General features: G+C 45.1%; 1 protein-coding gene across 5 annotated transcripts in view; it reads left to right on the top strand.

Moving 5' to 3' along the window:
* Positions 1 to 22,906, top strand: part of AMOTL1 (angiomotin like 1) — a 164,819-nt gene that overhangs the window by 121,652 nt on the left and 20,261 nt on the right. For all 5 annotated transcript variants that reach the window (XM_069555110.2, XM_069555111.1, XM_069555112.1 and 2 more), the window contains 3 exons: positions 10,097 to 10,242; positions 14,614 to 14,763; positions 20,486 to 20,676. In XM_069555110.2, the coding sequence (XP_069411211.1) occupies positions 10,097 to 10,242; positions 14,614 to 14,763; positions 20,486 to 20,676 (487 nt within the window). The remainder of the gene's footprint in view (positions 1 to 10,096; positions 10,243 to 14,613; positions 14,764 to 20,485; positions 20,677 to 22,906) is intronic.

Raw genomic sequence — 22,906 nt, 5'->3', positions numbered from 1 at the left:
GCTGTCTACTCCAGGTAAAGATGTACTTGCCTCTTTATGTAGATGGGTATCGAGTTAATTTACAACTTTGTATTAGTTTCAAGTGTACAGCAAGGTGATTCAACTTTATGTATATACATACATAAGTATATATGTGTGTATATATATGATATATATATATATATCATCATCCTTTTTAGATTCTCTTTCATTTTAGGTTATTGTAAGATATTGAGTATATTCCTGTACAGTACAGTCCATCCTTGTTGGTTATCTATTTTATGTACAGTAGTGTGTATTTGTAAATCCCAAACTCCTAATTTATTAATATCCCTCCCACACACACAAGCACCATCCCCTTTGATAACCATAAGTTTGTTTTTTATGTCTAGGACTCTATTTCTGTTTTATAAATAAGTTCTTTTTTTTTTTAGATTCCACGTATAAATTACATCATGTGATATTTGGAAAGGGACCTCTCTTTTGCCTTCCAAGCATTCTAGTGAATTAGTCACCCCTTGGTCAGGCTGGTGGTAGCCAGACTCCTCTGTCCCTCTAGCTATATTGGGCTTAGGGGAAAACTTATCAAAAAACCTTTATATCAAGAAAGGCCTATAACAACCTAGAGAGGTGGGAAAGGGTGGGAGGTGTAAAAGTGAGGGAATATATGTGTACCTATGGCTGATTGATGTTACGCAGAAACCAACACAATATTGTAAAGCAATTATCCTTCAATTCAAAATAAATAAATTTTTAAAAAGAAAGGCCTAAAAAATTAATTCCTGTTTGAGAAGGGCCAGTTTGTAGCTTTGCTCCCCTCATCAGCTCCAGCCATGAGTTGGGGCTCTGCATTAAAAACCAGCAGCACATTTATTAGAGAAATGCAAATCAAAACTACAATGAGGTATTTGCTCACACTGATCAGAATGGCCATCATCCAAAAAATCTATAAGCAGTAAATGCTGGAGAGGCTCTGGAGAAAAGGGAACCCTCTTGTACAGCTGTGGGAATGTACATTGATGCAGTCACTATGGAGAATAGTATGCAGATTCCTTAAAAAATTAAGGAAAAAAAAAACTGCCATATAACCCAGCAATCCCACTACTGAACATATACCCTGAGAAAACCATAGTTGACAAAGGCACAGGTACCCCAGTGTTCATCACAGCACTGTTTGCAATAGCTAGGACATGGAAACAACCTACATGTCCATCAGTGGATGAATGGATAAAGAATCTGTGGTACATATATACAGTGGAATATTACTCAGCCTTTAAAAGGAATGAATTTGAGTCCATTCTAGTTGGGTGGATGAATCTAAAGCCTGTTATACAAAGTGAAGTAAGTCAGAAAGAGAAAAACAAATACCATATATTAATGCATATGTAAGGAATCTAGAAAAATTGTATTAACCTATTTACAAAGCAGGAATAGAAACATAGACATAGAGAATAGGCTGATGGATCCAGCAGGGGATGGAGAGGGTGGGACAATTTGAGAGAGTAACATTGAAACATATAATATACACTACCATATGTGAAATTTTATGAAAGTGAAAGAGGAGAGTGAAAAAGTTGGCTTAAAACTCAACATTCAGAAAACTAAGATCATGGCATCCGGTCCCATCACTTCATGGCAAATAGTGGGGAAACAATGGAAACAGTGACAGACTTTATTTTTGGGGGCTCCAAAATCACTGCAGATGGTGACTGCAGTCAGGAAATTAAAAGACGCTTGCTCCTTGGAAGAAAAGCTATGACAAACCTAGACAGCATATTAAAAAGCAGAGACATTACTTTACCAACAAAAATCTGTCTAGTCAAGGCTATGGTTTTTCCAGTGGTCGTGTATGGATGTGAGAGTTGGACTGTGAAGAAAGCTGATCACTGAAAAATTGATGCTTTTGAACTGTGGTATTGGAGAAGACTCTTGAGAGTCTCTTGGACTGCAAGGAGATCCAGCCAGTCAATCCTAAAGGAAATCAGTCGTGAATATTCATTGGAAGGACTGATGCTGAAGCTGAAACTCCAATACTTTGGCCACCTGATGCGAAGAACTGACTCATTGGAAAAGACCCTGATGCTGGGAAAGATTGAAGGCGTGAGGAGGAGGGGACGAAAGAGAATGAGATGGTTGGATGGCATCACTGACTCAATGGACATGAGTTTGAGTAAGCTCCAGGAGTTGGTGATGGACAGGGAAGCCTGGTGTGCTGCGGTTCATGGGGTTGCAAAGACTTGGACACGACTAAGCGACTGAACTGACTAACTGGCCATATGTTAAATAGATGGCTAGTGGGAAGCTGCTATATGACACAGGATCCCCAGCCTTGTGCTCTGTGACAACCTAGAGGGGTGGGTGAGGTGACAGGGAGGTTCAGGAGGGAGGGGACATATATGTATACATATGACTGATTCACATCATAGTATGTCAGAAACCAGCACAACATTGTAAAGTGATAATCCTCCAGTTAAAAATAACAACAACAAAAACCCAGCAGTGCAGGGCACAGTGCCCTGACACCCCCACTGCCAGACCCCACAGCCCAGGCTCCACCCTCAGTTACCCTAGTAACCACAGAGGTTACTAGGATGCATCATGCTGTGGTTCAGCCAGCAGTTAAGCTTGGTGCTCAAATAGTAATTGCAGGAACACTTGCAACAGACAGTCCACTGCAGACTTTGCCCAGAACTGGCAAAGGTGAAGGGTAAGACGGGAGGGGAGCTTCTTTGAATTCTGGACCCAGTTCTCATTTCCATCGACTTCTGCTCTTTTTCAAGCCAAGAGATGACCCTATGGGTAGAGGCACAAACGAAGCTACCGTTATACCTGTCGCAAGTGTCATAGCTCATGTTGCTTCAGATTTTCCAGTTGACAAATGGAGTTGATGCGAGGATTCATGAAATGAGGTTGTGTGGTAAAGCTGAAGGCACAGTTCCCGGGGCAGGAGAAGCACCAGTGTCGTGCGTCTCAGCTCTTGTTGTTTATTAAGTGTCTTGTTAAGTGCCAAGCCCCACGGTAGGTATTTTATGTGCTAAGTCGCTTCCGTCATGGCCAACTCTGTGCAACCCTATGGACTGTAGCCCACCAGGCTCCTCTGTCCATAGGATTCTCCAGGTAAGAGTACTGGAGTGGGTTGCCAGTCCCTTCTCCAGGGATCTTCCTGACCCAGGGAGTGAACCCATGGCTCTTATGTCTCCTGCATGGGCAGCTGGGTTCTTTACCACTAGTGCCACCTAGGTCGTCATTTTAATCCTCACTACATTCCTGCAAAATCAGTCTTCTTAGTTGCCTCGGAGGAGATGGAGTCTGCAAGGGGAAGTCGTGTGTTTAAAGTGAGCCAGCCTTCTGTGAAGGTGCCAGAATCGTACCAGGTCGGCCAGCTACAAAGCTCATGCCATCACTGTGGTTTCCAGAGTCAACAGTGTGCGAGCAGACATCCTCTGTGTAAATGGGACTGGAGCCATTAGGCTAAACAACGCCCCACTCCACACAGTCGAGGGTAATTCATATCCACTGAGTAAACAGACCATTCTGGGCATGAGTTCCCTTGTGTCAACTTGCCTGTTCTAAGAATTCTCAGTATATACCTTGGAGCTCAACCAGAAGTTTAGTGTGAGGCTGGTCTTTCTCAAGATCCATCCCAAGGGGCTTCACTAATACACTGGAGGGACCTTCCTATGAGATGGTTTCATTTATAGGACTTACCCTTGGCATCTCCCAAGAGATGACTTTTTCAGATGGCTCTGACATACCTAGTCCCTGTGTCTCCAGAGGATTAAGGGGCACAGTGACCCCACCACATAGGCTCACTGCCTTGACACCCCCTCTTCCTCCTACCCTGGGCCTGTGGTAGGAGTCCTTCCTGTGTTGTCATAGAAACTGCACCAGCATCTCTTAGAGCAGCTGGTCCCAGGGCCTTTGCCTGTGTCCCTGCCTCTCTTCCCACCCGACTAAGAGCAGGGTGCTCTGGCCTACTCACCTTGTAGCTCGAGTATTTATCACACTTTTTGGTAAAGAAGAATAGCTTTAGCATGTCATAGTTTATATTTTCTATATGCATATATGCATTTTGAAATAGGTACTGTTGGTGAGTAGGTGAGTAGGATCCTTACCTTAAAGACAAGGAAACTGAGGCACAAAGATGTTCATTTATTCTGAGTCACAAAATTGTATAGGAAACTTGATACTAGATTCATGCTTTTGTACCTGGAGGAAAACATGATCCGAAAGGATATGTACACCTCAGTGTTCATTGCAGCACTATTTACCAGTAAACATACTGTTTACTCTTTACCTAAATGTCCATTGACAGGGGAATGGATAAAGAAGATGTGGTACCTGTTTATAACGGAATATTACTCAGCCATTGAAAAGAATGAAATAATGCCATTTGCAGCAACATGGATGGACCTAGAGAGTTTTCATGCTGAGTGAAGCAAATCAGAGAAAAAGACATATGGTATCTCTTATATGTGGAATGTAGAAAGAAATGATACAAATAAGCTTATTTACAAAACAGAAAGAGACTCACAGACTTAGAAAATGAACTTACGGTTGCCAGAGGGGAAGGGATAGCTAGAGACTTTGGGAAGGTCATGTATACACTGCTACATTTGAAATGGATAACCAACAAAATCCTATTGTACAGCACATGGAACTCTGTTCAATGTTATGTGGCAGCCTGGATGGGAGTGGGATTTAGGGGAGAATGGATTACACCTTCACTCTTCACCTGAAACTACAACATTGCTGATTGGCTATACTCCAATACAACATAAAAAGTTTAAAGTGTTTAAAAAAAAAATTGTAAGACAACTATGCTCCAGTAAAAGTTAATTAAAAGAAAAAAGATTCATGCTTTTGTCCAGTACTCTGAATCCTCCACATAACAAATACAATTAATATTTGCAAAAAGATACACATGTAGTATCAATTGCTGTGTATTGAGATGATGATATGACCCGTGACATACTTACGACATGGCTTGTGCCATGATGAGCTGGGTAGCGATGGTGCTCTCCCACACCTCCTGTTCTGTCATTCCGGGGGTCTTCACCCTTCATGCTTGTACAGCAGAGGCATGTGGCACTTTGCCTGTGAACGTACATTACAGAGGTGCGGTGAGGGTCCTGGCTCTCCCACTGACGAGCGTCAACCTCTGTGGGCACGTTACTTACTCTCCACTGGAAAATGGGAATCCTAACAGTGCCTCCCTCATAAAGTAAGTTGAAAGGAGAGATCAAGAATGAAATAATGAAAGGGAATAATGTAAGTCACCATTCCTGGGACACAGTAGCCGTTCACAAACACGAGCTGTCATGAACATTGGTTTTAAAATGGGAGCACTACTTCCTGTCAGTGGACAAGGAGTTCTGAGCCAGTGTGAATGACACTAACATTGCTTCAGCCTGAAGTTTAAGGTCATCAAACTCAGGGCAGAGATGTCTGAACCCAGGAATTCAAGCTAATGCAGTCTCCACCCAGTACCCACATCTTTGTCCTGATGCGCCAACTGTGAGATTCAGGGAGCCTGGGCAGAGAAGGGAGCCAGAACCCTTCCAGGTCAGTAGCAGCAGCCATCTGATGAGTGCTGGCTTCAGAGGTGAAGTGGACCACTGCATAGCAAAGGCTGTCAGGAGACCTCAAGGAGGCCAAATGCTAACTGCTAACAAGAGCTGCCATTTATTGTACTGTTGACAATGAACTTGGCACCCAGTAGAGATTCGTTCATTCACTTATTCATTCAACGTTTACTGAGCCAGGCAATGGTCTAGGCTCACGGAGTCAATAATGACCTAAAGAGAAAAAGATCTATCTATTTCCGTCCTTTTAGTCTTTATCTGCCTCATTTTTGTCAACAGACTCATCACAACAGTTCCATGATGTAGCTTTTGTCTTTCCCATTTGATAGATGAAAGCTCTGAGATTCAAAGAGGCTATTCCTCGCCCAAGGCCTCAAAGCTGGAAAGTGGTGAACCTGGGATTTGAATCCAGTTCTTTCAGATGCCAAGTTCATTCTCTATCCACAGGTTGATACTGCCAATCAAAGGAATAGCAAAAGCTGGACTTGTATGTGTTGGGGAATTGGGAGGTATTCATTAATCCAGAAATCCAAGGAGTTGTCATAGTTGTCATTGTGACAAGGCAGTGTTTGTGATCATCGACTTGCAAACTGCAAGAAGCTCTAGTTGTGGCTTCTAGACTTTGCCTTTGGTCAAACCTGAGGTGTCTTTGCCCTCAACAAAGATAGAAACTGTTAAACTTAGGTTGATAACCAAGCAGAAACTCTGAAATCCAGTGGTTCATCCCCAGGTCTGCCTGCTGAGAAACTAACCCCTGGGTGCCCTCCAGAGCCTGGACAAGGCCAGTGGGCACCATGCCTGTTCAGATGTTGTCCAAACCCAGGGAGCTAGTGCTCAAATGTCAGTAATTTTGCACAGAAGGCGTGAAATACTCTGGTCCTCCGGGGCTGTGGGTGGGGATGCCCACAGCTTCTGGCCCATTTGTTTAGGCCTCTTGCGTGCACTGGGAAGGAAGTTTCAGAAGTAGCGTCTCATGCCACTGAAAGGGAGAAGAGAGAAGGCAGTTGGTCGTTGCAGTGGGATCTGAGAGCCCAGAAGTAATGCTCTCTTCCGGGTCAGGATGTTGGTGGCCTCACTTTGTTTTCAAGAGATGCCATTATTTCTCGCCATCACAGCCAGCGCTCTCTTTACAAGTGTGCTCATTCATTCCATCCGTTCTGAAGCTGTTCCATTGTACGCTGATTCCCTTGACATAAGCTCACAGGGCAAGGACAGTGCAGTCAGGCGGGAAGGACATCACGGCAGCCGTCAGGAGACCGGCCTTTGTCCCTGGCTCTGCCCCAGCTGGCGGGCACACTGGGCAAGTGCCTTTGCTCCCGGGCTTCCCTTTCCTCACACGTTAAACAGAGGGGACAGAACTGGATGGTGACATTTCCTATGATTCCCTCTGGCTTTAAAATTGTGAGTTGTTTACTCAATATTAGCCAAAGGATCGATGCTTTTGAACTGTGGTGTTGGGGAAGACTTTTGAGAGTCCCTTTACAAGGAGATCAAACCAGTTAATCCTAAAGGAAATCAGTCCTGAATATCCATTGGAAGGACTGATGCTGAGGTTGAAGCTCCAAATACTTTAGCCACCTGATACGACGAACTGACTCATTTGAAAAGACTCTAAGATTGATGGCAGGAAGAGAAGGGGACAGCAGAGGATGAGATAGTTGGATGGCATCACTGACTCAATGGAAATGAGTTTGAATAAGCTCCAGGAGTTGGTGATGGACAGGGAGGCCTGACGTGTTGTAGTCCATGGGGTCTCAAAGAGTTGGATACAACAGAGCAAATGAACAACAGTAAGCAGCCCTAAAATGTCTTCGCCCTATATTCAGAACCACACTTTCCCTTCTCCTTACGAGCGGCATTGCTTCTACTGCTTCAGTGCCTGTAAGACCAGTCCTTGATGTTTGATAACTCTGCTAAATGAATGAGTGGCCATCCAAGGAAATCATGAATGAATGGAACCACTGTCACAAGCTTGTACAGCTTCCAGACTTTGGTTCTTAGTGTTTCAGTTTGGTTCGCTAGGAGGACTAGATAACCAGGATGAGGCATTTGAGTGGTGTGGGCACAGGGAAATCAATTTCTTTCTTTTTTTTTTTTAATTATGAAAGTATGATAACACATTTACAGGAGACTTGAAAAATTCAGAACAAGGTTACATATAGTTCCACCATATGTTACAATTATTTTTTAAGTAGATAAATTAAGATTTTTAGTTGGAGTTTCAGTATTAAACTCTCAAAAAGTAGTAGAAGGAATATATAGAGGTAGAATATAGTGGACCTGAAAAGCACTATGAAACGATTCAACATAATTAAGATTTATATAATTTTCACACAATAGGATACAAATTCTATTCAAGTTCCCATAGACTCTAAACCAGGAGACATTGGAACATATCCAGGGGCATAAAACAAGGTGCAGAAATTTGATGATCTAAAGATATTGAAATCATACAGTCTGTTCTCTTATCACTGTGGAATTATGTTAAAAATCAATATCAAAAGATATTTGAAAATGACCAATATATTTTCAGATTCTGTGTGACATTTACCAAGAGAGATCTTTGACTTAGCCATTGAAAGCCTCAATAAAGTTAAAAGACTGAAAAAAACACAGAGGGTGATTGCAGAGAAGAAATAATTTTTTTCTTAAAAGAGAAGAATCTCATTTAAATGAGAAATTGATATCAAAGATACTTTTAAAAATCCCATGTATGGAGAAGTCAATTTGTAATTATTGTTGTTGCTGTTAAATGCCCTGTTTTCTACAAATATGAAAGTGTATGCACAGGGTTTTGTAACCACCTTTTTTCAACAATGCAGATTTTTTTTCCTCATCACTAATATTCTCTTATTTAGTTTTAATAGTAGCATCCTATTCTATTGTAGGGTTTACTGTGCTTTATTTAACCAATCCCTTAGTTTTACACATTAAGTCCATTCAAGTTTCTCCATATTATAATCAACATATCTAAATATTCTAAGTTACTTTAAAAATAAAATATACAGGCATGTCTCATTTTATTGCACTTTGTTTTGTTGCCTTTTTGTTTCTTTCAAATTAAAGGTTTGTAGTTACAAACTTTTGAGTAAGTCTCTTGGTGCCGTTTCTCCAAAAGTATCTACTCCAGTTCCTATGTTATGTTTTGGTAAATCGCACAATATCTCAGACTTTTTCATTATTTTCATACTTGTCATGGTGACGTGATCAGTGATCTTTGACAGTACTGTTTTGGTTTGGCCTTTTTTAGCAATAAAGTCTATTTTAATGAAAGTATGAGGATTGTTTTTTAGTCACAGTGCCATCACTGCAGGCTTGTGCGGGCTCAGTTGCTTCGGTTGTGTCCGACTCTTTGGGATCCTGTGGACGGTAGCCCAACAGGCTCTTCTGTCCATGGGATTCTCTAGGCAAGAATACTGGCGTGGGTTGCCCTGCCCTTCTCCAGGGGATCTTCCCAATCCAGGTATTGAACCCACGTCACCTGTGTCTCCTGCATTGCAGGCGGATTCTTTATCCACTGGGAAGCCCATTGCACACTTAGTAGACTACAATGTAATCTAAGATCTTCTGGACCCAGGGACTGAATCTGTGTCTCTTACGTCTCCTTCATTGTCAGGCAGGTTCCTTACCAACCTGGGGAGCCCATAACTTTTATATGCACTGGGAAACCAAAAAAATTTATGTGACTTGCTTTATTATGGTGGTCTGGAGTAGAACCCACAGCATCTCTGAGGTATGCCTGCACTGCTTTGTAACAGGAGACATGTTTTCCGTAAAAAATACTGACCTCATGACACCATGGGCCCTGTCTGCTTGTCAAACGGCAGGCGAGGCTACTGGAGGGCCACGTGGGAGCGGCAAGGGGGAGGCGCCCATTGCGCGCCACATGCGGAGAGATGTGATCACCCTCAGTTACAGCTTCAGCGGAGGAGGAGAAGGCTGTTTGCACACATCCAGAGCACTTCATCTTTCCTCTCATGAACAGACCAAGAGAAAAGGTGAAGCGGGGTTACATGGAAGAGGACCCAGCCAGAGATTGGAGGCCTGGGTTGAAGCTCCCCTCTGCTGCCTGGCTTCAGAGCAAAAGCTGAACCTCCTGGACCAGGGTTTATTTTTCAGTGAATGGGAGTGTTAGTGTTATCATTAGTATTGCCTGCCTTTCCATCACTGGTTTGGAAGTTAGAAGTGGGAGAGCTTGTGAGCCGAAAAGGAAATCGTAGGCCCAAGGTTAATTTGAAGCCTTAAAGCAAATGTTGTGCAGAAATGAACCCCTGAGAATATGGGCTCACTAGGTCTGTGTGTGCCGTACATCTCTGGAGCTGTGACCAGGAATATGTCTAGAGTTAACAGTGGTTTGTAAGAATATCCTTGCCTTACACACCACCCCTATGAACAAGAAGCAGAAGCAGTAGTTCCAGCCTCCACTTTGTGCATGTTTTCAACTCCTAATCCTTGCCAGATGTAGACTGGCGGGGAGCCCAGACGGGGAGTGCTTTCTGATAGAGCTCGTTTTGTTCCTGTCTCCCTTCTAGACAAGGAATTCCTGAAGGAAAAGGAGAAGTTAGAGATGGAGTTGGCGGCAGTGCGGACTGCGAGTGAGGACCACCGGAGACACATCGAGATCCTAGACCAGGCTCTGAGCAACGCCCAGGCCAGGGTCATCAAGCTGGAAGAGGAGGTGAGCTCGTGGGGGAATTAGGGGGTACAAGGGGTGGTGCCCAGAGCCCCAAGGGCTTCCATGTCCATTTCCTAACCCAGCAACTTTAACCAGAGCCAACTCCAGGGGAGCGATGTAGGCGACCTCTCAAATAAAAATGAGTAAAAACGGAGCTTATCCACCCCAGCGTTGGGCAAAGGATGAGAGGCAGTGGTGAATACCGTCAGCAAAGACCTCAGTCTCAGCGATAAACCCAGCCTGCCGCCCACCACCTGGCAGGTGTCCAGGGGCTGGAAATAAATGGAAGGTCTGGGAACCACTGGTGCCTGTGCAGAAAAGAGACTCAATTAAGAAAACAGTTCAAGTGTTGTGTCTTTGGGTTCTCCCATACGTAAAAAAGGCCCAGTCTTCTGACTGGGTGGGGTAGGAGTGTTGTTCAGTAAACCTGTCTCCAGTTTTTAGAAGTTGGCTCAGTTAACAACGACCATCGCCCACACCCCTGCCCCCAACCCGGTCCAGGAAATATTGATGCTGCTCAAGCATTATGGGTTTAGTGCTTTTTTGTTGAAATCAAGCCTTTAGGTGAAGTTTTGAGAAGTAGAAAGTAAAAACATTCATCTCTTAGTTGTGACTGACTGTTTGCAACCCCAAGGACTGTAGCCCACCAGGCTCCTCTGTCCATGTAATTTTCCAGGCAAGGATACTGGAGTGGATACTGGAGTGCCATGCCCTCCTCCAGGGGGGATCTTCCTGATCCAGGGATTAAACCCAGGCCTCTCTTATTGCAGTCAGATTCTTTACCATCTGAGCCACCAGGGAAACACTTTTTCCTGTAAGCCTGACCAGGGAAGGAGAATGACCACTCCTGAGGCCCCAGTTCCAGGATCCAGGGTATAGATACCACAGCACAGAGAAGCCGGCTGCACAAGCCCCTGTGTGGTGGGGCTGAGTTGAACAGACCTGCTGTGGAGTGCAGGAACTGGAAGTCAGAGAGATACAGGACTGAAATACACTCCATCAGAACCCAGTTGGTGCTTGACACTCAGGATGCAGTATTGTTATTAATCTAAGTGCTTTTATTCTTGTTGAAAATGAAAAACTGTTCCTTCCAAAAACATCTCCTGGTGCCAAGGGACTCGAGTGTCTCAGCAAACTTCAAGCCTGAAGCAGTTAAAGGCAAAGATTGTTAAGTCAGTAGTAGCTGTTGTTTTTCAGTTCCTCAGTCATGTCTGACTCTTTGCAATCCCATGGACTGCAACACACCAGGCTCCTCTGTCCTCCACTATCTCCTGAAGTTTGCTCAAATTCCTGTCCATTGAGTTGGTGATACTATCTAACCATCTCATCCTCTGCCGCCCCCTTCTCCTCCTGCCCTTAATCTTTCCTAGCATCAGTCTTTCCCAGTGCATTGGCTCTTCCCATTAAGTGGCCGAAGTATTGGAGCTTCAGCATCAGTCCTTCTGGTGAATAGTCAGGGTTGATCTCCTTAGGATTGACTGGTTTGATCTCCTTGTAGTCCAGGAGACTCTCAAGAGGCTTCTGCAGCATCACAATTCAAAAGCATCACTTCTTTGGCCTTCTTTATGGTCCAGCTCTCACATCTGTACATAACTACTGGAAAAACCATAGCTTTGACTATGTGGACAAAGTGATGTCTCTGCTTTTTTAATACACTGTCTAGGTTTGTCATAGTTTTCCTTCCAAGGAACAAGCATCTTTTAATTTCATGGCTGCAGTCAGCAGTGATTTTGGAGCCCAAGAAAATAAAATCTGTCACTATTTCCACTTTTTCCCATTCTATTTAAGTCAGTAGGGTTTCATCCATTAGATCTGTTTGTTAAATCCCACAAGTGTTATGTACAATTTTTTTTCTAGCAACTTATGCTTAATTTTCTTTTTCTCCCCCTATTTTTTGGTCACACCATGTGGCATGTGGGATCTTAGTTCCCCAACTGGGGATCAAACCCATGCCCCTTGCAGTGGAAGTGTGGCATCTTATCCACTCGACTACCAGGAATGTCCCCATATACAATTTTAATGCCTACATGAGTTTTCTCAGGCAACAGCCCCACAGTTTTCCCTGTCACCACCAAGCAGCTCATTAAATAGGAAAACATTTGCTACAGAAAGTGACCTTAACCCCTGAAGGACAGGAGGCCTGCTTTGAGCAATGGAGGCTGGGACTCGTTATCGGTATAACTAAGATCATTTCTCAAGGGCCCATCTCCATGTGTGGAGTGAAGAAAAATGATTATTTTTTAACCTTTTCATTTAATATTTCTGTTAAAGCCAAAGTTGTGAACTCCTTGAAGACAGGTTCTTTATAATCACCACTATGGATCTTCCCTTGTCATTATATTTATGTAAGATCTTTGCTCGACTGATTGTACATAACTTCTCCAAAATGTCTCATGTGTCTGGATTCCAGTATTCCTCCTTGTTCTTATTAAAGAAGAGTGTTAACTCAGCTTAGATGGCTCACACTGAGGGCTTACCATAACTTTCCACAACACTTAAGTGTTTGGACTCTAAAGGCAGACCACATGAGTTAGAATCCTGACCCCAGGACTGGTAAATCAGCTGTGTAACCTTGAGTGAATCACTAACCTATTCAGTCCTCAGTTTTCTCATCTGTTAAATCGAGATAGTAAGAGTTTACCTTCTCTACTGTCATTGGGCAGATTAAACGAGATATTGCATATAAAGCACAAGGCTTGGCATGCTGTGCTTGTAAAATGTTGGGTGATTAATTACTGTTATGACTAATCACCCTCGTCATTACATACTGCTTGCTGAGCTTAGGGCTATTACAAGGGTGAATGAGAGAGAACCATGTCTTCAGGAATCCTGCAGTTAGAGTTAATATTAATTCATTCATTTAACAAACATTTACTGAACTGGATGGCAGGTACTGTCCCAAGCCTTGGGGACATACTGCACACTCTGCCCCGGGGAGACAGGTCTTGTGGCACTTATATTAGTATTTTAGGGGCTACACACTCAGAACAGTATAAAATCCAGGATGTGGTAAGTGGTATATGAATAGTACTCACAAAATATTCTATCAGATGAGGCTGTTCTAGCACAGGAACCTGCAGTCAGTAGGTCCTCAAGCAACCAAAGTCACAGTGAAGGAAAAGCCAGAGGAAAACTAAGCCCAAGAGCAGGTGTGGAAAAGGCTGTTGCTGTCTGCACTCCCTGCAAAAGGTCAGAAGCCTCTCGTTTCTTTATCGCAGTGGCTTTGGCTAGGACACAGGCATTGGTCACGGCAGGACTGCCTGCTGAAGTCAGACACCGACCTTTGCAGTGAGCAAGTACTTTAATCACTAGCGTGTTCCACTAGCATGTTGCCAGTGTAGTCAGGTTGAACTCAGGATCTGAACCACCTGCCAAGTGTCTGTACACTGAGGTGCAGAGTGACAGGAAGTAGCATCTGGTGTCTTCTCACCCAGGACCAGATCAGATAAATGCCTCAGTCTGATTTTTGGCCCCAGCCAATCCCCAGCAAGTTAGAAATGTACCTGGAATTTATGACCATGGACCAGACACCTAATTGGGAGGAAATAAACTCTGAGGGTAAGAATTTGAAGCTGTTGATGGATGGTTCTAAATCCATACCTGACAGGATATTTACATAAATCATTTTTACCTTAATCTGCCTCTCCTCAGTTATTGTGTGGTTTGCATGTTCATTAGGCCCTTCCTTCTCTCCAGGGCTGTCAGCTATTCATCCGTAAAGGGCTCTGAAATCTTTAGGAGAAAGTTACTTCCAAATATCTATAATAAGAAATGTTTATACTTATTCACACATACACAAATTGATACACATGCATATGTACATACAGACACAATCTCTCTGTTACAATAGTAATTGATACTATAGAAAATTTGAAAAATACAGAAGAGAGTAAAGAAGATGAGAAATTATCATTCTGCTATACAGGTAAACACAATGCTTTCGTTTCCTTTCAGTCTTTTTTCATACATTGATGATAGACATATTTGTGATGATGTTGTATATAACTTTTGACTCTAGATTTTTCAGTTAACATTATAGAATAATCATTTCCTCATGACAATTAAAAATTCTTTATTAACCTCATTTCCAATGCCCATACATGCTGTAATTACTAAGCAATAACCAGAGCTATATAAATGACTGAAAGCAGGTGCCCTCTTAGGGTCTTCAGTTCAGAGCATCCCAGCCGTTTTAGGTGTAACTGCTGGCCTTGGCCTAAATCTTTTCTGTTTCAGCACGGCTAAGGTATAGGAGTGGGGAAAGGACAGCATCTCCAGGTACTTTGACCTTTTCTTCCCCCCACCCCGCCCTCACCTCCACCCCAGCTTCGAGAGTCACTGTCTAAATCCCGCGTTCCTTTTTACTCTGCTCAGCTCCGAGAAAAGCAGGCATATGTGGAGAAAGTCGAGAAGCTGCAGCAGGCCCTGACCCAGCTGCAGTCAGCATGTGAGAAGCGCGAGCAGATGGAGCGGAGGCTTCGCACCTGGCTGGAGAGGGAGCTGGACGCCCTGAGGACCCAGCAGGTGAGGGGCGGGGCGGGGCGCGCATGCGTGGAGCGGGGGGCGCATGCGTGGAGCGGGGGGCCTGCTGTCGGTGGGTTGCGCTCTGCTCTGAGAGCTCAGGGGTAGTGAGAGCGTCTGTGCTCGGTGGTCCAGCCAGTGGAGCAGTCAGTCCACTCCCTTGGAGGGACAGAGGTCCTTACAGAAAGAAGTAGGTGACCCCTGGGGGCTGAGCATGGGGTAATGCAAGTATAGACGACTTCACAGAAGATGACTTTGAGTAGGACTCGGAGAGAAGAGTTTGTTGGCCATTCGGCAGGAAGCATCAGAGACAGAGGAGTTCAGTGCATAGAGGAGAGGTGTGAGACACGCGGTGAGTCCAAGACAGTCGGGGGAGTGTGTCCAAGGAGCTGGCTGGTCAGGAGGCAACTGCCAGTTTGTGGAGGGGGGAAAGTGGATCCCCACCCCTGCCCCCACCCCCGTAGGATCGAGGGAGGAGCCCTCCAGTGGTGTCAGAGGGGCCGGAGGGACAGGTGTCAAAGTCAGGAAGGCCAGCCTGAATGGCTCTTAATGTCTTCAAGGGGGTAGATATGGTGGGAGTCGGGGTGGGGGAGGTACCTCGAATGGAGGTGAAATAAGGAGGACATGACCATCAGTGAGTTTTCAGAGGTAAAGGACAAAAGAAGTCAGGACTATCCCGAAAAGCTAGTATTGGCCATAGGCGCTTAGTCTGCCGCTCCCTGTTTCTCCTGGTAACACCTGTTCCTGTAATGCAGCTATGAAGAAGCTCAGATGAAAACACCCCAGCCCAGGGTCCATGTGGGCCTCGACAAGGGCAGACATCCGCCAGCTGGGTCAGACCCCTTTACAGGCTGGTCAGGGGCTCCCAGCATATCATCGGCCAGCGCTGTGGGCCCAGTCCTCTGTGCAGCTGGTGAAGGGTGTGCTGTAAGTTTGGAACCAGGGAAACACAAGACAAGGCTCCATGGAATTGTCTAGTGGACAGCGCATAGTGGTTATGGTTGAAACACTTGAAAACGCTGGAAAGCATAGGCTCAGGCCAGTTCAGCCCTTTCTGTGGCAGCACACACAGCTCCCTCTGCACATGTGTACTTGGCTGGAGATGGAGGTGTTGGCGAGATTGCCCGGAAAATTCAGGAGCCCACCCAGGCCCCCACCAACTTGGCTTCTTAGGAAGAAGTGAGTCTGTCTCCGATCTATCTAACCTGTGCCACATTCCTCAGCATTTCAAGTCCACCCTTCGGCTGTCTCTGTTGCTCGGTTATTGAGATCTTAAGCTTCCCGACTGAAGGGTAGGCTCTTTGGTGCCAGGCTCTCTGGTACTGTGCTGGCACCTGGTGGGTATTTACGAGTTTCTGGCTGACGGAATAGGCACGTCTCAGTACGTAGAGCAAAAAAGAATGTTCCTTTCCAGTTAATGTGCCACCCACACCCTACAGTTAAATTACTTATCCCTGGATCTTCTGAGTGCCATGAAACCAGACTCTTCATTTCAGCTCCTCTGTGTATTCTCAACCATCTCTCCCCCACTGATTACTCTCTGGATTTTTGTCAGTGGTATTGCTGTTGTAGACTACTCTAGTGAGCTGCCTTTTTACATGTCTTCTTGCTAAGGAATGTGAGAGTTTCCCAAGAGGATATACCTAAAAGTGGAATTTCTGGATAGCGAATGCATATGCTAAACATCGCTAGATATTGCCAAATCGCTCTACAAAGTAAATGTACCAATTTCTTATCTGAAATGTATAAGAATATCTTCCTGTACATTATCAACAACATTTAGTTTTGTACGATGTCTTTTTCTTAAAAAAAAAAAAAGAGGAAAGAAAGAAGCCAGAAGCCAGACTCAACTCCATTATCCTTGTTATATATCCAGAAGAAATGTGAAGTTAACATTACTTGGAAAATATCTCTATTGCCACAGAGGCCCATTCCCATATGCACACTTAGACCCTTGCACGCTCACATCCACTTATTTTTTTCCTTAGACCAGCAAACACAACGTTCCTGCTGTACATAAAGTCAGCTGCTAGGTTAAGCAGTTAGGTTACCTGGGGAGGACAGAATTCCTGGGTGGTGCTAGTGGTAAAGAACCCACCTGCTAATGCAGGAGATGTTAGAGATGCAGGTTCCATCCCTGGGCTGGGAATATCCCTTGGAGGAGGGCATGGCAACCCACTCCAGTATTCTTGCCTGGAGAATCCCAAAGACAGAGGAGCCTGGTGGGTCCAGTGGGTTGCAAAGAGTAGGACATGACTGAAGCGACTTAGCTTTGCATGCACGCACTGGGAAGATGGATGTTTCAGAATTGGGACTCTTATGTGGCTTATAGTTTGGACTTGTCTTTGGAGGGGATAGCAGACCCCAGCTGTGTGTGGCTGACATGAGACCAGAGAAAGGGGAAACAATCTTCAAACAGAACTGCCCAGCATTTCTTCACATTAATATTACAGGGTTTTTTTGTTGTTTTTTAATGAGAGTGTTAATCTGTCTCCTCTGTTATGAAAGGCACTTGAGGGTTTCCCTATTTTCCCTACTCATTAAAAAGATACTTTTTTTTTTTCCTTTCATGCTTCATTTTCTCATTTTACCAGTGAGCATACTCCCTAGTGGCTCAGACAGTAAAGAATCTGCCCGCAATGCAGGAGACCCAGGTTCAATCCCTGGGTCAGGAAGATCCCCTGGAGAAGGGAATGGCAACCCACTCCAGTATTCTTGCCTGGAGAATCCCATGGACAGAGAAGCCTGGCAGGCTACCGTCCATGGGGTCGCAAAGAGTTGGACACGACTTACCAACTAACACTTCACATACGTTATTCTATAACCAGAAAAGGCAAAAATGTCTCAAAGAAACCCACCAGAACACCTTGGGGTTTTAATAGTTCCATGTGGAAGATGCTGTATAGATTGGTCCAATTCCTGCCTGTAGTCTGTGAATAAGTGTGGTGATCACAGTTCTGTTGACCCTCAGCAGGGATGACCAGCATCCACTCTGGAGTTCGGCGTCACCCAAGGAACTCATACTCTGACCCACTTCCTCCTCATTCACTGTGAGGAGCTCACACATCTGCCCGCCTGGGATGTGGGCAGCCCACACTGCACCCTGCTCCTTCACCCTAGTGCCAAGTCAGAAGGCATACTGAGGTTACACAAAAGGAATAAAGCTCCCGGTCATCTCTCTCTTCAACAAAGCAGTAAGGTCACATTGCCCACCCTCCCCATAGAAAGTCATTCTGAAAGGACCATTGAGAGAACAACTTAGAGCACTTTTGAATCAACTACCCCACAAAAGGGCTCTGCCTTTAGACACACATCAAGACACTGCTGACTCTCTCCACCCAGCCCTCTAACAACACTGAGCCCCAGATGAGCTCCATTATCCCTGCAAGGTGCCCTGGAACCTTCCAGAAGGATGGTTAGACTGGAGGTGAGCACAGTGGCATGGAATCGTAAATCAGTTCAGAACATGGACACTGAGGTTAGGCTGACCAGTGTTGAATCCTGCCTTCTCCTATTGAAAGAGTAATCTGTCTGAGCCTTCACTTCCTTGTCTCTAAAATGGGGCACATAAATTATACTTACCGTACACTTGTAATTACAAATAAGAGAATCTGCACAAAATCCTTACAGTGATTGACACTTAGCAACTGATGAAGGAAGAATAACTATCATTGCTGTTTTTTCTCATTATTACCTTCAGAGTCGTTTGATCAAATTACTCCAACTTTTCCAATGCCACTGAAATAAAAAGTGACAAATGTGGCTGGACTGAGAAGAGGGAAGAGGAAGATAGGTCAAGACGCTAGGACCAGCAGGAAATAGCAGTTCTCCGCAAACAGATTCTTTTCTTAGAAGCCACCTCCCTCTACTTTGGGAGGTGAAGTGTAGTACTCAAGCATTATTAGAAGTTGGGAGAAAGTGAAATAGAGTAACAGTAAAAAGGGAAGGGAAATTAAAATTTTTAGAACTCACAGTCTTCTCTTTCCTGAACAGAGCTCAGGTGGTCTTAGGAGGTAGAAGAGAAGGGGAAATATTCTTTTTTAAAAAAATATACTGACTTATTTTTGCTTTGGTTACACTGGATCTTCATTGCAGTGCAGACTTTCTCTAGTTGTAATGAGTGAGGGCCACTCTTGGTTGCGGTGCATGGGTTTCTCACTGGGATGGCTTCTCTTGTTGCGGAGCACAGGCTCTAGGCATGTGGTCTTCAGTAGCTGCAGCACGTGGGGTCAGTAGCTGTGGCTCTCAGGCTCTAGAGCACAGACTCAATCATTTTGGTACACTGGATTAGTTGTTCCACGCCATGTGGAATCTCCCAGGACCAGGGATTGAACCCTTGTCCCCTGCATTGGCAGGCAGATTCCTATCCACTGCACCACCAGGGAAGTCTAGGGTAAATATCCTTGAAGAGCAAAATGAGGTCAAGGACAGCTGAGAGACCATTTTAAGGTCAAGGCGCTAATTAGGGCATTTCTCCCAGGTGAACACATTGGGGGCAAAGATTTTCTCTGCACTGTTCTTTGTGGTACCCCTGTACAGAGTGCATGCTTAGTAAATATTTGGTGACTAGCTGAACAGGCAGCAGAAGCTGGCCTGCCTGACTCTTCGTATGTTTTTCTGGCCAACATACTTACCCGTTAGATTGTGCTATCTCTGAACACTTGAGTTGCATGTATTTGCTCAAATAGCTCTTAACCCGAGAAGGTCACCAGCCTCAGATGCAACACAGGGGATTTAGACAAACTGAGAGGTGGCTTTCTTGTGGACCCAGATGGAGAGAAGGGGCTGGGAAATGAGCTTGACTTGCATCAGAGGTTTTCTGGTAGCACTTTGTTTAGCCCCTTAAATTGTATTACGTGCTTTCATAGTTGTCCTATTTGATTACTCGGCTTCCACGTGGGGTAGGTGTTAATTTCTGTTTCCCAGATGACAGCGGTGAGGCTGGGCAGCATGCCCTCAAGGCAGGGGTCTCCAGCCACTGGGATCTAATGCCTGATAATCTGAGGTGGAGCTGATGTAATAATAATAGAAATAAAGTGCACAATAAATTAATGTGCTTGAATCATCCCGAAATCATCTTCCCCCTGCCCCACCCCCAGTCTGTGGATGTCTTCCAGGAAACCAGTCCCCATGCCAAAAAGGTTGAGGTCTGCTGCCTTAGGGCACCTCACTCCCACTTCCTGTGCCTCCCTTCTGACTCCCAGCCTCAGGGAAAGCAAACAGCTGAATCACTTCCTTGAACTCTGGAGAAAATGCCCTAGACCCAGAGGCCCAGTCTTCTTTCCTGTTCTTACTCTTGGGATAAATCAACTGGGAGACATTGGACAAAGGCACTTCCTGACAGGTCAAGCTGAATGTAGCCAGACAGACTTCTGGTTTAAATCCTGAACCTACTTAAGAATAGCCTTAGAGACACAGAACAGTGCATTCAAGCTTCCTCGACAGCTTAGTTTTCCCATCTGCAGAATTGGGATCACATTGTGCGTTTGGTAGAGTTCCAGGAGAATTAAATGAGCTAGAGGAACCGGACATAGGGGTTGACAGTGTGGGGATCCACCCGTTAGGGTCAGCAGTGCTGGAGAGGAGGCAAGGGCATGCGGATGCGTATGAAACGCGCAGCAGGACCTGCATGAACCGCGCGCTCTCCCCGGGGGAGCTCTGCCCACGCGCAATCTCCTTTGCAGCCAGGTTTAGCATCAAGGTGTTATTTCTTCCGCTTCTCCAGAAACACGGCAACAGCCAGCCGGCCAGCCTGCCGGAGTACAACGCTCCCGCGCTCATGGAACTCGTGAGGGAGAAGGAGGAGCGCATCCTGGCGCTGGAGGCTGACATGACTAAGTGGGAGCAGAAGTACGTGGAGGAGAGCGCCATCCGCCACTTTGCCATGAGCGCCGCGGCCACCGCTGCCGCAGAGAGGTGAGGCCCGGCACCGCGCGGCTCGGAAAACACAGTGGAAAGAAGCGTGGGGTGTCCGGAGTGGTTCACGGGTGCATCCCAGGGAGTGAGAGCGGTTAAAAATAATTTCAACGTGGCTGTAGTGCTAGTTGGAGAGCAAGCTGTGGTGTAAGATTTCTGGAGAATGATTTCGGTAATTTGTCCGTCTTCTTTGGAGGACTCATTGGAAAAGACCCTGATGCTGGGAAAGATTGAGGGCAGGAGGAGGAGGGGGCGACAAAGGATGAGATGGTTGGATGGCATCATTGACTCAGTGGACATGAGTTTGAGTAAACTCCGAGAGTTGGTGATGGACAGGGAAGCGTGCCTGCTGTGGACAAATGGGGTCACAAAGAGTTGGATAGGATCTAGCGACTGAGCAACACCACCTCTGCTTTGGTTCCACAATTCTGGTTCTCAGCATTTATTTTAAGGAAATCATATAAGTGCCTGAAGACTTATGTCCAAGGACGTTCATCTCAGTGTGGTTGAAAACATCAATACATTTAAAACAGAGTAGAGCCCAACAAGTAGGAGTCAGTCAATACTTTAAAGTCCATCTGTTCAGCAAAGTACTATGTGGTCTTTCAGAATGATGCTGGAAAAGTATACTTCATGCTCTTTTTAACAGTGGGTATGTTTCATGGGCCAGACAAGAACATGCAATCCTCATAACAGCCCTGAAAGTGAGGACTACTATTATCCTCATTTTGCAGGTGAAGAATTGGGGTTTAGAGAGACACAGTGATAGTAATTGGTGGTACCACCCACCAAATTGAAATTTGCCCGGCTTAAAGCCTGATTTCACTTGGTTTGAAATGGTTTTCTGTGACTATCAGTTACTACGTTGTGGGTGCACAGCCTTATTCTTTCTTTAAAAATTAGCTCAAAATGCTTGATAATTCACATGATAATCCTGTTAGGTTCTACCCTTGTCTGAATGAGCAGGTCGTTTCCCTCAACTGCTGGACCTAGCCTGCATTCACTTCTGCTGCACTGACCTGCAAGGCTGTGTGTTCTGCTAGTCCAGATTCTCACCACCCTCCTTTTTGCCCATAAATTGTGGGCATTGAATTCAGAGTTGTTTGGAATTTACCAAAATTTTGAGTCAGCATATTTGGCAGAGAGCCTCAGATAAAACTGAGCATCAATAAACCTGGACTAAATAAGGGTTGTTGTACCTTTGGGGATGGTAGGGTGTGAACCAGGCAGGAGAAGAGAAGGCTGTCGTTTAGCCAGCCCTCCACTTCTTGGGCTCTGTGATTTCTTCTTGAATGAGGTAGAGAAGGTCCCTTGTGGTTCGAGGAAGTTACTTTATAAGTTGAGCGTGGGCTGGCATGTTCATTACCCAGGTAGAGAATTGCTAGCTGAATGCCCAGATGGCACCTCCAGGAACTTAGACCAGTGCTACCCACGTGGGCACAGATGCCTTCTTCTGGGTGCTCAACACACTTGCACCTGCAGACCCAAGTGGAAAATGACTATTTGGGGATCCTTTATTAGTGCTCAAGTGTTGATTCTGTATGTCTGTGCTGTGAGGGAAAACAGCCCACAGTGTCCCCTCTTAGTGTGTCTTTGGGAGTGGAAATAGGCATTCAGGATGCATGTCAATCTCTTGGTGAGTTGCAACTCCAGCTGTGGAGGAAGTTGCAGCCTCAGGCCAGCCCTTGAAATGTGTGGGTGACATTGGTGAAGCCCTTGGAAACACTTTTGATTTTTTACATAACTGAAATGTTTTTATCTTCAGCTCTTTGTTTTCTGAGCTAATAACTAAATCACCTCTGGATCCCGATGCAGAGAACAGCCCATCATAAAGTTGCATGGAAGGATGTGGCCTTGTTTGCCAGCTTAGTCTAACGCCTGCCTGTCAGTGGTTGCCCTGGGAATTGTCTTTCTGCATGACTTTTGATGGAAAGAACACCGAGTAGGCAGGCAGGACGTCCACTTTCAGCCCTTCTGTTTCACCAGCATGCATTTTCACTGCGCTGACCTGCAAGGCTGTGCGTTCTGCCAGTCAGGGCTCTCACTGCCTGCTTTTTGCCCACTATAGGTGTGTGACTGCACAAGGCCTTTCTGAGTGTCACTTACTTTACAGAAATTACCTAATTTCTGAAATGGAAATTATAGTTCTTGACTGGTGATGTGCAAGGAAACAGACTGTATTCCCCTGGCTGAGAACACAGAAACCCCAATAGCGCTACCTTGGAAGCAT

The sequence above is a fragment of the Ovis canadensis genome, chromosome 15, assembly GCF_042477335.2.
Source record: "Ovis canadensis isolate MfBH-ARS-UI-01 breed Bighorn chromosome 15, ARS-UI_OviCan_v2, whole genome shotgun sequence".
In the NCBI taxonomy this organism is placed as follows: Eukaryota; Metazoa; Chordata; class Mammalia; order Artiodactyla; family Bovidae; genus Ovis; species Ovis canadensis.
This window is presented reverse-complemented; position numbering and strand designations above follow the sequence as displayed.